Source organism: Corvus moneduloides, chromosome 2, assembly GCF_009650955.1.
Source record: "Corvus moneduloides isolate bCorMon1 chromosome 2, bCorMon1.pri, whole genome shotgun sequence".
Taxonomy (NCBI): domain Eukaryota; kingdom Metazoa; phylum Chordata; class Aves; order Passeriformes; family Corvidae; genus Corvus; species Corvus moneduloides.
In genome coordinates, this window is record NC_045477.1 from 44,026,281 (window position 1) to 44,041,188 (window position 14,908).

Consider the following 14,908-nt stretch of genomic DNA (forward strand, 5'->3'; position numbering starts at 1 on the left):
CTTAGTAATAAAAACCTTTCAGGGCTGGCACTGCTCTGCAGCACTTTCGAGAATTGTCCATTTTGGTTAAGTTTTCAATGCCAAGGAAATAGTTCAGCTATTTAGTAATAATTTATATTAGTTTGTCATTTAAAAATAATTACTGATTATTATTCAGGGAGAAAAGTCTTCTCTGTGCAGATAGTTTTAGTAATTTTGCTGACATACAGCTTGTGTTGTATGTTTTAAAAGAGCAAGCTATGCCAAGACGTAACTTTTAAATACACAAGTCTCAAATCCCATCAAGCAGGCCATTGAAATGCACTGTTCATTTTATTGGGATTTTTCTCTGCCCAATTCTCTGTAGAAAAGAGAGTCTGATTCTCAGAAAAGCTTTTAAAACAAAAGAGAGACAAAGCTTACTGAGCACTGAAAAAAAGATGCATATGTGAACAAGTGTCAGAAAAGTAGAACATGTTTCTTCATGTTGTATCGTCTTTCACTCTACCATGCTTTACAGCCCAACTGTAGCTCCCCAAGTACATAGTGAATGGAACAGTAAATTTCTAGCTGTCCAAAAAACACTAGGAGATCACATGTTATTCCCCGCAGCAATTCTCCACAACTCTGAGCTTGGGTGAGGAACAATGGCTACATTCTGCCTAACACATGCCATGTGCTTCTCTGTGTCCCAGGAGGAATTTGGCCTCAACAAAAATCCTCCCGTAGGTTCTGCCTGCAAACAGTCACTCTGCACCACCCCGCACCATCCTCAGTGACACTCAGGATAAAAAATGTAAGGTTTTCCAGCAAGGAAACTATGATGGAATAGCACTGTGGTCTAAAAAATACATCAGAGGAAAACAAACATCAGGGAGAGAGGTTATTTAAGCTAAAGAACAATGTTGGCATGAGAACAAAGGGGTCATACTGAGATGCACAGGATAGGTGGTTCTGGTGACGCTAAGATAGCAAAGCCTTGGGCCACTGTAAGTGAAAGCAACAGTAATCTTTACTGCCACATGCAGGCAATTTCGCCAGGATGCCATTGTCATTAACTGAAAAGGTGATGCAAAGCCCAGATAGTAAACACCAGAAGTGTTTGCTTTCTTGTTGAAATGGAAACAAACGCAGGAGAAGTTTGGTCACCGACAGTGCTTCTTTTTTCAGCTATAGATAGATATCTGAGTGTTCTTGCCCTTTTAAAAGGACTGTCTTTGGTGACTCACGGCACAGTTTGTGCATGAGGTCATTGTGATAGTCCACAGCAGTGATAAACAAGAATTTCCCATTGAAAGAAAAACTGTGAGTTTTAGTATCCCTACTGAATATAACTAGTTTGATGGGAGAAGAGTTTAAAATGGACTAATCAAGCATCATATGCTTTTTTTCCCTTCACGGACTTAGTGAAGATTAGAAGAAACTGTGTTCATCTTAGTGGTACATGTGTTTCAAGGCATTAGAACAGATCATAGAAGCACATATTCCTCTCTGATGCAACTCATTCAAAGTCTGGAATCAGTTCACTCCAACACATCCAGAATATTATCATGGTATTAATTTCACTGATCATCCAAATCGTAATGAGCTGTTCCTTGCAAATCACTTTGAAGCCATGGACATGTCCGGGATTGTCATTCACTCTGCCTTTTACAATCCATGCAAAGGATATAAAACTGTAGGCCAATGTAGTACCAATCAATAATTAATATCTTCATTACCAGCAGAATTTAATAACAATCCATTTGTAATAGAATTAAAGCAAATAAAACAATATTATGTAACACCGAGTACTGTCAAAGCACCCTGAAGTGGTACTACAATAATATAAAACCTTAAGACTCGTAGATGTCTTTACTTCCCAGAAAATTCATGCACAGATCTTCAGGGAAAAAAACCCCAAAGAATTAAGTCATTGTGTAAACCATGCAAAATGAGATGCACATTATTTTTAATATCAGTAAAAAGTACCAGTGTTTCCTTGTCTCCCTGCTTCTCAAATGTTCAAGTTCTCTTTATTCCTTGGCTAGCCTACTCAGAACTATTGCACAAGACCATATTTGGGCAGGACGCACAAACTCTCATAATCAGTACAGTCACTGATGACCCATTCACGGCAGCAGCATAAATGTTATGTAATGGCTACCACGTGCCTAAGGGGACTTAGAAAACACCAGACCATGAAAGGTACTCAGGTCCTACTGCATCCTGTGTACTCCTACATTTTTGTGGCAATGTTTGGTAAGTTTGGATGAAAAATGCAAATATAGAGAATTCCGTAATTTTCAAACATAGCATTTTAAAACACTGCCCAACTTCATTCAGCTTCAATGTTGGGTAAGCAAAATTTGCTGTTGCAATAGATTTGTGTTGTGGTTTTGTACTCCAAGCTTGGCATCAAAGGGACCTGAGAGAAGTTCTCTATAGTAGTTCATTTTCTGGCTCTATGTATCAAAAGCAGTTTATAAACATCACTGAATGGTGGCATTAATAGCAAATATATATTTTAAAAGAAACGAATGGAAAATGAAAAGAGCAAAAAATATCAAATAATTGGAAATGCTCATATTTTTAAAGGGTTTGGGCAAAAGAGAATAAATCAGTTCATAGAGTAGTGGCTCATAGAAATGGCTGCCTCCATGTCACATTCTGCAGAATATGTGCCTCAGCTTTTCTGGTACTTACATACCTGTAACATAATACACAGGCTGGGCACTGGAAAGGCTGATGCACAGATACACAATGCACACATTTTACTGCCCCTACTCCTAACTTCAGCACTGTTGTAGAATATATGTGCAATGGAAAGTGCATAATACAATTAGATCTATATTGCATAATTATATATTGTACAAATGAATACAGTATACTTAGATATTTATAGTACAGAATATATGATAGCAGCAGAGAAAAAAAATCGTAAACTAAGTGGAGCATTTGGAAGCTGGAAAACTTGTCAAAATAGATTATTCAATACCTTCTTTTCACTTCTCAATTGAATGAAGGCCTTAATATGACTATCGTAATTTATTCAGTTAATAAGGCTGCAGGCCACATTTGGTCAGCATTATGGAAACTTCCGCAACAGTATACACATTTCTTAAATATTTTGTTACAGCTTTTCTTACACTTCAGGGTCCCTATCCTCTGCAATATGAATTTATCTTCAAATCCTATTGCCCCAGGAGAGGCGAAGGGAGGGCTGCCGTCCCTGGTGGCCAGTGGTGTGGCTGTCCATGCTAATGATTCATGGCAGGACAGATTGAGCAGGCAGCATCAGCTCTCAGGGCTCTGAGGCTGTACGAAAAACTTGGTGAAATTTTCTTCAAGGTGCAGTTTTAGGCAAAGGCTGAATATTTTAGTAGAAAAGTGAGAGTCTGTTTTGTATAAATAAACCCTGAAATTTTCCAAATCCTTCTCAAAACGTGCCTAAATGCAAACTTTTCCTACTAAATGTTCCCTTGTCTCACTGCCAAGAGCTGGACTTTGATGAACCTTATGTGTCCGTTCCAGCTCTGAATATGCTGTGATCACAGAATCACAAATTGGGTCAGATTGGAAAGGACCGCAGTGGGTCATCAGGTCCAACCTCCCTGCTCCAGCAGGGCCATCCTAGAGCACTTGGCACAGGATTGTATCCAAACAGCTCTTGAACATCTCCATTGAGAGAGATTCCACAACTTCTCTGGGCAACCTGTTCCAGTGCTTGGTTACCCGCACAGCAAAAAAGTTCTTCCCTATGTTCAGGTGGAAGTTCTGTGCCCGTTGCCCCTTGTCCCAAATGCTTGGCACCACTGAGGAGAGCCTGGTCCATCCTCCTGACACCCTTCCTTCAGATACTTACACACTTACCCATTCTGTAAATAGAACTTGTGACAAGTGGTACGAAGCGTGACGGCTTACCCGGAGATTGGGAGCAGGGCAGCGACTTGGCTTCGCAGCACACGGGTTGGTGCGGGAGGCCGTGCGGGGCTGTGCCCGCGGTGCTCTCCGCTCCCTCCGGCCGGGCGTCCGGGGGGCCGGTGCCGCGGCACCCGCGGGGGCAGGACAGTGGGACGGGCCGGGGTTAGTTAGTTACTTAGAAGTCAACTCATTTCTGTGCTTACAAACCGCGGCGCCTCGGCACGGTGAACCCGCGGCTCCGTGCCGAGCCCCGTCCCCGCGGGGCCGTGAGGGCAGCAGCGGCGGGGCCGGGCGGTGCGGCGGCGGGCCGGCAGGGGGCGCTGCAGGCGGGGCCCGCAGCCGCGCTGGGCGGCGGGGCCGCTCCCGGCGCCGCATCATGTGGGCCCGGCCCCTTCCATGGAGCCGCGGCCGCCGAGCGCCGCCCGGGTGGACGCCGCCATGAGGCTCTGAGGGGCGGCTGCGTGCGGAGCACTCGGCCGGTCCCAGCGCTGCCGAGTCCTCCGAGCCTCGCCGCGGGACAGGGAAGCCCAACGCTGAGGCCGCCGCCGTCGCCGCTGCTGCTGCTGCTGCCGCCGCCGCTGCCGCGGGTCCGGCTGGGCGGGCGGGCGGCCCGGGGCCATGTAAAGCGGCAGCGGCCGGTGGGAGCCGAACCGAGCTCGAACAGAGAAGCCGCCGCTACCGGCCGGGGAGGCCCCGCACTGGGGATCATGGCGACGTCTAATCTCTTAAAGGTGAGAGCGGGGCCCGGCCGAGTCCTGCGGGAGGAGGGGGGAGGCGGGGGGCCGGGCGGCCCTGCGGGTGGCCGGACCGAGCAGGGCGGTGGGGACGGGGGCAGGGCCGGGGTTGGGCCGCGGGTGCCGCTGCCCGGAGTTGCCGCTCCCAGGGCCATCCCGCAGGTGAGCGGCCTTGGGCCGCCGGGCTCGGCCCGGCCCGGCGCGGCCCGGCCGCGCCGGCGGCTGCTGCCTGCTGCCAGCACCGTTCTCCCTCCCCTCGGCTCTCCCTTCCCAAACACGCCTTGTTGGGAAAAAGCGTTGCGTCGTGCCGATAGACAGGGAACGGTGTCTTCTCTTTGTTTATTTAAGAAAACCCGGGTGTACGGAAAATGAGTTTTAAGTTAAACAAAGAGTTGGAAAATGTCTTCGCTGAGGGCAGGTGCTGTTTTTGGGGTGGCCACGGTGTTCCAGTTTTCATGTTAATTGCAGTTCTCCTGCAAAGGAAAACTCCCGGAGGCCTTTCGCTTACGTTAAGCAGCTTTGTTTTTGTAGTCATATGTTTTCAAGCACTTTCCCCGCGTTTGATGGCAGATGTCAGTCACCCCAAGCTGCCGCAGGTTGGAACAGAAGATTTCAGTGGGACAGTCCAGTGTTTGAGCTCAGGACTGCCTGTCCTGATATTTGCGGTATGTATGAGGAGAAGACTACGTGTGGCCTTTGAGGCCATGCTAGCACAGGGAAGATGGGCCTACTTGAAACCACTATTATTAATGCCTCCAGTAAGTGTTTCTACAACACCAGTTAACTACAGTGGTAAGATAGGCCTAGGGAAGGCTGTCTGCTTAACTTGAGGAATTAGCAATTGAAGATATGTATAAATATAGGCATAAACTTGTGTTCGGCACTATGTGTTATAGTTCAGTGTGGTCCTGAAGAAGTGCTGTTTGCATTTTAGTAACCTGACCTAATTTGGATGTATAGATCTAGCCTAAATCTGCTGGTTTTATTTATTGCTCTGAGACATTCAGTGTGAAGAAATGAGAAATAATTTATCTGCTCGTTTCTTCCCGATAGTCAAAAAAAATCTCCATGTTAAAAAGATGTGCTTAAAAAAATCTTTATCGAAATTGAAATGTAATTGAAATTAATTTTAATTAATTCCTGTATATTTTTATGCCAGTAAGAGGTTAGTTAGATATTTAAGCAGAAAATACTCAAAATACTTAAAAATCTAAAATTGAGGAATCCAAGAACATGGGTGGAAAAAATAATGTCCCATGAGAAGAAATGTCCTTTTTGTGGAAAAGCCTGTGTTCAGAGCAGGGCTCAGATGACTTTATCCACTTGTTAATGTTTTAGACCATCTCGTTGCTGTATGTTTGAGGATTTCTAGAAAGTCCAACACATGCTTTGATGATACACGGGGTGGGATAGCCCACAGTAGATAGGAGAAACATAGGCCTGTAAGATTTGTCAGCATTCCACTTCAGCTATTTTGAAAGAGCAATAAGTACATAAAAAGAGTCAAAAGGCCTTGACTTGGTGACATGGCTCTTGCCAACCTGAAGTCTTTGTGTTAACTAGTCATGTTTTTGCCACTGGCATTTGAGTCACCAATATTCTATATTGAGAATAAGATATATATGCACAGCGTGTTTTAGGAAAAATGCTGCAGAGATATTTCTTCTAAAATAGGCCTTTCTGGTCACCCAGGTGTTATTAAGCACTGTAACTTACTAATTAGTGAGTTTTTCAATGACAAAATGTACAAGTCCCACATTACAGAAAGAAAGATTGTAGTGATTTGACTTCGTTTATAATGGCAAAAGAAACCAGTGCGAGAATTAGAACTAGGTAAGGTCCTTTGTTCCCCAGTTCCACTCGTCAGAGTGCTGTCAGAGAAGCAAACTGTTGATTCCAGACCAGTGTTGCCTGGCAGTGCCTTGTGCCATCTGAGTCTGTCCAACCTACTTCTGCTTTCATCTTTAAGGGGAAAAAGAGCAATGCCTGGGCACAGTAAAAATCCCAGGATAAGAAAGGAAAGGTGTTAAAATCTGCAAGATTTTTCCATATCTTTTCCAAATAAGCCTGCATAATCAAATCTAAGTTGGGTATAGACAGGTCTTAGTTTTGTCAGCGTGAACAGGAACTGAGCTTTTTGTTTGTTGTCCCCCATCCTGGTTCAGCTTTCTGCATAGTTGAGAAAATAAAGTGAAATATTGCTTTCTTATTCTATTAAGAGATACTAGCTGAATCCAAATCTGACTGGCTGTCATAATTTTAAAGGGCATCATTTAAACTCCACTAGTGCATAATTTTCCTAATTGTAAATTCAATTTTTTAGTGAGAAGCATATTCTTGGAGAGCCTTCTTTAAATGCAAGATTAGCATGACCGGTCATGTTGAATCCTGGTGAGACAGAACAAACTGTAATGTGATGGAAATACTGCAGTACTTAGTAAGAGCCATTACAGGGTCAGCTGGAGCCCACCCTACCTGTAGCCGAGCTGCTCTCCCTCGTTGAGGCAGTGGCTTTCTGGTAGATGATGAAGCCATTTCCAGCAGAGTTCCGTAGAGTTTTTTGTCTCAACACACATGTGACGCTTTCAAGTGCGGTACTTCATTTCAGGGGCCCTATTGGACTTGTAACTTGTTCTCTTTGCAGTGATGATACAGTCTAAACCAATTCACCCACGTGATACGAAGACACTTGAGTTTCTCTGCAGTTTCTGGAGCAGAAAGCACTTCAGCTTACTGTAGCACAAAGAAAACCTGTAGCTGTATCCATGCTGGCAGATCTTGACACTATTGTAGAGTCTTACTGGAGCTGCCAGCAAATGCAGGAGTCTATCCTTGCAAGATGAACTCCAGCATGAGCCTGATATTAGGAAAGAAGCAGCAAAGGAAGCAACAGTTTTTCCATGGACTTAAACGAAATGAGAATCATTACTTATCTTTGCATCAGTTTCAACTGCTTGTCACTGACAACTAGAAACACGTTTGAAGTTCTTGAATTTTTCGATTTGAAGTACATGTTTCCAGATCAATACTGTATTTTAAGTTTGTCTGTTTCTTCCTGGCTGTTTCCATTTAGGGTATCCTTAAGAAGCTAAGGAGTATTGCATGCTAGTTAGTTACAAACAAAAGCTTTTCCTGTGGCTACTTTTCTGCTTTGAGTAGAAACTGCTACAAGCATTACACTGATTTTTAGAGCTGCTTGTAGCAGAGATTAATCAGACAGTGCTTGTTTCCGTCTAGGACATTATATTTCCTACTTCATCCCTCTGTGGACTGGCTTTAGTATAAATACTATCTGAAAACAATGAAGTAGTAAAGGTGAAGATATTACTCATATGTAGATCAGATGTACACTAAGACCTAGAGGATGTTGCTTTTCTACAATATTGTTTAGAGCATCTGGCAGAGATGAGGGCTGAATTTCTATGTGGCATGAAATAAAGAGTATGCAGCAAAGAGAGTTCCAAACAGACATTTTGAGGATCAAAGGGAGAGCAGCATGAAGTCTTGGTGTATTGCCTTCTTGTTATATCTAAGTGCTTATGTATAGAATTGAAGAACAGGGAAAAGTATAATGTGTAAAGTAGTATGTATTTCAAGTAAAGTTTAGTCTTAAAATGGAACTTGAAATCTTTAGGAACAAATGTAATGAAGTGACTTTTAAAACAAAATATTTCATAAGTGGAGTTATTCTTCAAAACATTAAAATTTAAACTCTAGAATGGCTCCTTAGCCTTCTCTTTTCAGAGAAGATAAGTGGAGTAACTTTATTTCATCAAAGGTATGCCTTACTGTCCTGCTTACCTTTCCTTTGGAACTGTGGTTGGAAGCAAGCTAGGAAAGAAAAAATGCCCAGTAAATACTGCTCAGAAATTGCATGTGTGACTTTGGTCACAACTAAGAATTGCCAGTGTTTGACCTCCTCTTCTACTATAAAATCTGTTTTCTCTCGTGCACTAATAGGGATGGAATTAATGAATGTGAATGATACACGGCAGGTGGTATTTATTGCACCCTTTCTTCCTGTAATTACTGTATAAAATTGTGATATTATGGAAGCCTAAATCTACCTAGATGATGTTGATGTAATCTTCTTTTATTTCAGTAAAGCTTTCCATACTGTCTGTCAGAGTATCCTTCTGGAAAAAATGTCCAGCCCACAGCTAGATAAACACATCATGTGATGGGTGAGCAACTAGTTCATTTTAGGGAACTGAGTGATGTCAGATTGGAGAGCTGTCACAAGTGGGGTTCCACAGGGCTCCATCTTAGGACCTGTGCTCTTCAACATCTTCATAAATGACTTGGACACAGGACTGGAAGGGACACTAAGCAGGTGTGCAGATGGTACAAAACTGGGAGGAGCTGCTGACTCCCTTGAAGGCAGGGAGGCCGTGCAGAGAGACCTGGACAAATTGGAGGACTGGGCAATCACCAACCAGATGAAGTTCAAGAAGGGAAAGTGCTGGATTCTTCATGTGGGGTGGGGCAACCCTGGATGTGTGGACAGACTGGGGGAGGAGATGCTGGAGAGCAGAGCTGTGGAAAGGGACCTGGGGGTCCTGGTCAGTGGCAAGTTGGACATGAGTCAGCAGTGCCCTGGCAGCCAGGAGGGCCAAGCGTGTCCTGGGGCACCAGGCACAGCATCACCAGCCGGGCAAGGGAGGGGATTGTCCCACTCTGCTCTGCACTGGGGCGGCCTCACCTCGAGTGCTGGGGGCAGTTTTGGGTGCCACAATGTAAGACAGACATTAAACTATTGGAGAGTGTCCAAAGGAGGGCAATGAGGATGGTGAAGGGCCCTGAGGGGAAGCCATACAAGGAGTGGCTGAGGTCACTTGGTGTGTTCAGCCTGGAGAAGAGGAGGCTGAGGGGAGACCTCACTGCAGTTACAGCTTCCTTGGAGGGGAAGAGGAGGGGCAGGCACTGATCTCTTGTCTGTGGTGCCCAGTGACAGGACCTGAGGGAATGGCCTGAAGCTGGGTATTAGAAAAAGGTTCTTCACCCAGAGGGTGGTTGGGCACTGGAACAGGCTCCCCAGGGAAGTGGTCACTGCACCAGCCTGACAGAGTTCAAGAAGCATATTTGGACAATGTTCTCAGGCACCTGGTGTGACTGTTGAGGATGGTCCTATGCAGGGCCAGGAACTGGGCTTGATCCTCATGGGTCCCTTCCAACTCAGCTTATCCTATATTTCTGTGAATTGTTTATTGAACTTAAAGAATAGTTTAGTTGAGTAGGATTTTTCATCCATTAATTTCATTTCATCTTCAGCTTAAAGAATAAAGAAGGAAATGTGGAAAAAAAAATTTACTCCTATGTATAGGAAACAAAGTTCTATACTTCTCTGATGGGATTTCAGGACAAGCTTTATGTGAGGAATTCTTTTTAAGTAGGCAGATGTTGGTTACAAGTGGACACAGGGTTTTTACAACTGAAGTTGAGTTTTATTTGTACTTCTTAGGATTAAGTAGGTAATCACAATCTAAATCATATAAACAGTTGTGTTTGCAGTCCTCCTCCTCCCCATGTTTTACAGTGAAACTAATCTTATTCAAAAAGATAGAGCATTCATTTTATCTTCAGCTGTTTTTGGTGAAGGGCTGAATTGCACTTCTCAAGAATTGCAGAAGAGATTTTTTTGCCTGTTCAAAAAAACTTAAGGGGTCTTTCTGAAGTTTCATTCAAAAGGAAAACTTTTGAGGAAGTTGCTTTTACTTTCTTTATAATGCCTTTTCTGGAACTTCTAACTGTTCAGTAGCTGATATTTTAAATTCATTATCCTTCGAAGAGTGACTTGGAACAGAAGTATCTGCAAGGAGACGCTAACAATTTTCACAGGACTAGGAAAGATTAGAGTAATGCATCAAACATTAGGAAATAATTGTAAAGCTAGCTCTATATAGGGGAAGCATTTAGTTGGTGATTTTCAAAGATGATGCATTCAAATTGCTTTTTTTTTCTTTTTTTCTTTTTTTTCAGTTGGAAAGAATAGGTAAAACTCTCTGAATACGCAACCAATTTGTTGTTTTATGTTTTGAAAGATTTATAGACTTTATCAACAGGGGCTGATTCTACGAAAGCTGTATTCAGCACCTACCACAATGCTGTGTGGCCTCCAGGTGCTGTGCTGTGGCTGTCAAAATAGTTACTATGGTGCCTGTTGCATCTTCATAGCTTGAAAAATGAGGTATCTTTGCACTTGAGAACACCAAGGGATATAGTTGCCAAACTGTGCTTATTCTGAATACTAAATAACAGATTTAATTGTAAATTTCCATGTAGAAATTAATCAAAAGGAGGTGATTGAGGGAACGTGGTGTGCTGCTTGTGCTTGTTTATCTGAAGAGATGTTAGTTGCAGAACAGTGCATTTGTTAGAATTTCAAGTAGTTAGACTGTATTAGTTGCTGTATTTAAAGTGAATTGTGTCAAATGTATTATTTCTAGCCAAGACAGTGATCTGTTCAAAAGTAAACAGTTCACTGGAACATAACCCTGCAGATAACTCAACCAGTAGTCTTTCTGCTACAGAACTCTCAATCAGTGTATTCTTTTAAGTGCAAGGTTTGGGGTTTTTTTTAAATGTGCAGCTTTAAGCAAATAGAATCACAACATACATGGTAGAACTGCTGTTTTTCTCTCCAAGTTGTTGTGTTGTTTGGGTTTTTTTAAATAATGGAAGTTAGCCTGTATACCGTGGTGAGATTTTTCAGAATAATCAGAATGATATGGAAGCACTTAATTTCTTTAGCTTTCCTCTTAATTTGTATTGTAAATTTGAAAAATCCACCTTGGATTATGTTTTTCAGCATGGTGTAAATAATTTTTATCTGCATCAGCTGTAGTCTTGGCCTTGTGGCCAGTTAACCCACAGGAAGGGAGTCTGCGCTACAGCAGCTCCTATGTTACTCTGCTTCCTTCCTCCCTCTTTGCTGCTGATGCCAAATGCACAGTGAGAGAAAAAAGGTACATGGTAGCATCCACAATACGATTCCTGATTCATGGCCGCCATTTTGGTCAGGATAATTTATTCAAGACAGGTTCACAACTGCCTCCTGACTTCCATTGCGTGTATCTTGGTTGGGACAGTGAAGCTGACCCATGTTGTCTGTGTATAACTCCACTAACAGCTGAAGAACACTTGCTCGAACTTGTTGCATTGTAGCTAATGCAGTGAATAAATGAAGAAGTTGGCAGTCTCTTTGAAACAAATAATAGCCCTGTCACTTCTTAAAATAATACTTAGAGTGAAAAGTGTTCAGCTGTAGTGGCGTAGCTTAAATGCTAGTTTATGAGGGACACCTGAGAAAGTATTTTTCTGTTAACTGTAGAAACTGCAATCCTCAGTGATAACTTAAGATACTGGTTTATTAACAATATTTTTTTGTTGTTCCTTTTAGAATAAAGGTTCTCTTCAGTTTGAAGACAAATGGGATTTCATGCGCCCAATTGTTCTGAAACTTCTTCGTCAGGAGTCTGTCACAAAACAGCAATGGTTTGATCTGTTTTCGTAAGTAATTTTTTTGTATCTTACATCCTTCTACATGATGGGAATACAGTTACTGAACTACTCCTAATACAGAAGTTACGTGTGACACAGATTGTGTGGAAACACAGAACAAAAATATGAGTTCAAGTTTTGTTAAGTGGTAAGCATGTCAACATCATTGTAAATGTGCAAAAGTAGAACTTCGCTGAGATTCAGGTCTATGCAAGTAGGATGGAGAAAGAACAGCAGAGCTTTTGACTTCAGCTGACCATAGTAAACAAGTTTTGTACCTGCCCGCAAACTTTTTTGTTAGAATTAGAGAGAAAATATTTACTGCTGTGTCAGTAAATTCATTTAAAGGCAGTTTGCTGAATGGTACATTATTCTGATTTGAATGACTGCTAAAATAACTGAAGGAACAGGGTAATGCAGTTTAACTGGTATAATTTGCATAGTTTTGTACCCTGAGAATGAAATGTAATAGTTTTCAGACAATGTTTGCAATAATGTGCTTTCTATAAACCCTGCCATTTTCTTCCTTCCAAAAAGCTAGAAGTTGCTTTTCCAGAAGTTTAGGTGATGATTTTTTTGTGGCATACATTGTGTGATTTTTGCAAACATGATATGGAAGTGAGTTATAAAAGATATATCAGAAGTATATCTAAAATAATCTTTGTCTCAATGGAGTTATTTTCCCTCAAATATAAATTTAATTTCTCGTAATTTAAATCTGCAGACACTCCTTTTGCTTCTTAAAATCTGTCACAACAGTAGTTTTTTTTCAAATGCAGTCTTGTTGCACTCTGTCTTTATTGCTCTTTTTGATGAGGACAGTGTAGTGACTCTTTTTGCACCCAGTTTAATGCACCTGTCACGCTTTTCTGCCAGCCAAGAGGAAAGGTAATCTAATGTGTAATGGGTTTTAATATCTAATTATGTCTCTGCTGTAGTAGTTGCCAGAAACATGGTATAGTTAAGGTACAAATTGAGTTCTGAGTCACTGCTTTAATTTTTAATAACTAGTTCAGTAATTCTGCATTGGAATTGAAACTTTATATTTATTGCTTTTCTTGTAGCTGAGTTATTGAATAGAACTTAAGTAACTTCATGGCTAAATTAAGGCTATTGAGGGAAAGGATCCCTCTTCCCTAGGTTTATATTTTTGGACAGTGTTCTTTGTTAAGCTTCTTAATAAAAATGCAAAATCTGTAGGTGTCTTCTACATGCCCTTTGAGTATAATTATCCAGTACTGCTTTTTTTTCACTGCTGTCAGGAAACAGTGAAGTTCTAAATACAGTAACACCTTTTCTGCCTGCAGATGTTGTGTAAGTCTCACCAGTTGGGTTAGACCTCTGTAAACCTTGGGCCAGCCCCTTTAATCTGTACCAAAGCAACTTGCAAGTTTTGTATTTTCAGTTAAACTAAAAAAGCTGCTTTTGTATTGAAATAAGTGTTTTGATTTAATAGGAACAAAATAATAGCTTTAGACTATATGGGCGTTTTTCTGCAAAGATGTGGCCTTGTTACTGAAAGGTGGAAGAAGAACCAGAGGATAATAATGAGTGAAAAAAAAAGGTTTGTTGTATATGATGTATGGTTAGGAGTGTGACTTGCTTTATTTAGTCTTCAGTATGGAAAGAGTAGGAGTTAAGTTACCCTTGCTGGACTGTCAGGTAGGAAAAATTTCATTTGAATGTTGATTAAAACTCAGTAATAGAATTTTGCTTTGCAGTGCTGTTTAGTAACTTTTCCCCAGTAATGTTTCACTTGAAAATGCTACCACTGCCATGAAATGTTTGAGTGATCTTACTAAACTAATTAAATCGTCTTTTAAATTACCTGATCCCTCAGGGTTCAAATTTCTCACAAGGAAGGTCTATTTTCTTTGTAGGATGTTGTAGTGCTTGGATTGTGAAACTGTCAGAAGGCTGCATGTTAATGATAGCATTTTAGAATAGCATGGGCTGAGTAGTAATGCTGCTACTGGCAAGTGATTTCTGTCTTTGTCAAAGAAAAGCTTTAAAAATTATCCTTAATTCAATAATGATTACCGAAGGGGTACTGAAAACAGAATTGTCTTACACATCTTCTTGACCACAGCCTTTTCCTAGATAGGTTGCAGTTACTTGCTTCCAGGACTTTCTTAAAGCTTCAGTCTCTTCCCCAAACATGCTTTCTCCCATGTGTCACTGGGATCTAGTTGTGTGTTGTTAAGAATGGCAGATTAAAAGTGTATTAATTTCTTAGACATACTGAAATTATGACCTTTTGAATTTGTTAACGCCTCATACATTACAGCATTAAAATTTGAGTAGCTGTTACTAAAAGGTGCATAAATTGTTTTCTAGAGACGTACATGCAGTTTGCTTGTGGGATGATAAAGGTCCAGCAAAAATCCATCAAGCTCTGAAGGAGGACATCCTTGATTTTATTAAACAGGCACAAGCAGTAAGTTCTTAATGTTTCATAACTTCTATTCACATTGCTAGAAAAATAGCCAAATAATTCTGACTTTTGTTGGATCTAAATGCATTGCTTTTTTGTTTGAAATTTTATGATGTTCTGGAGATCCTAATTACCCTGCAAACTTCTATTGACAAAAAGAAGAGCCTTGAGCATTTGCCTGGCTCATTGTTTTCTCACAGTGCTTGAAGCTGGGATGGGCAGTGATTTTTGTGTTATATTAAAAAAAATACAAAATGCGCCATTATTTTTGTTTATCCAACAGTACTTATGGAATTTTCTTCCACTTGAAAACTTCTAAAGGCAGAATTTTTCCAGTAATAAGAAATTACTGTCTGAA

General features: G+C 41.5%; 1 protein-coding gene across 4 annotated transcripts in view; it reads left to right on the forward strand.

Moving 5' to 3' along the window:
• The first annotated feature begins 4,247 nt into the window (after positions 1–4,247).
• Positions 4,248–14,908, forward strand: part of CUL5 (cullin 5) — a 34,440-nt gene continuing 23,779 nt past the window's right edge. Inside the window, exons 1-4 of one of the 4 annotated variants that reach the window (XM_032099315.1) lie at positions 4,250–4,613; positions 5,187–5,281; positions 12,016–12,125; positions 14,454–14,553. In XM_032099315.1, coding sequence (XP_031955206.1) covers positions 12,055–12,125; positions 14,454–14,553 — 171 coding nt within the window. In that variant the 5' untranslated portion in view covers positions 4,250–4,613; positions 5,187–5,281; positions 12,016–12,054. Of the gene's footprint in view, positions 4,614–4,950; positions 5,282–12,015; positions 12,126–14,453; positions 14,554–14,908 lie in introns of those variants that run through there. The other 3 variants (XM_032099316.1, XM_032099314.1, XM_032099313.1) reach the window with 3 other exon arrangements.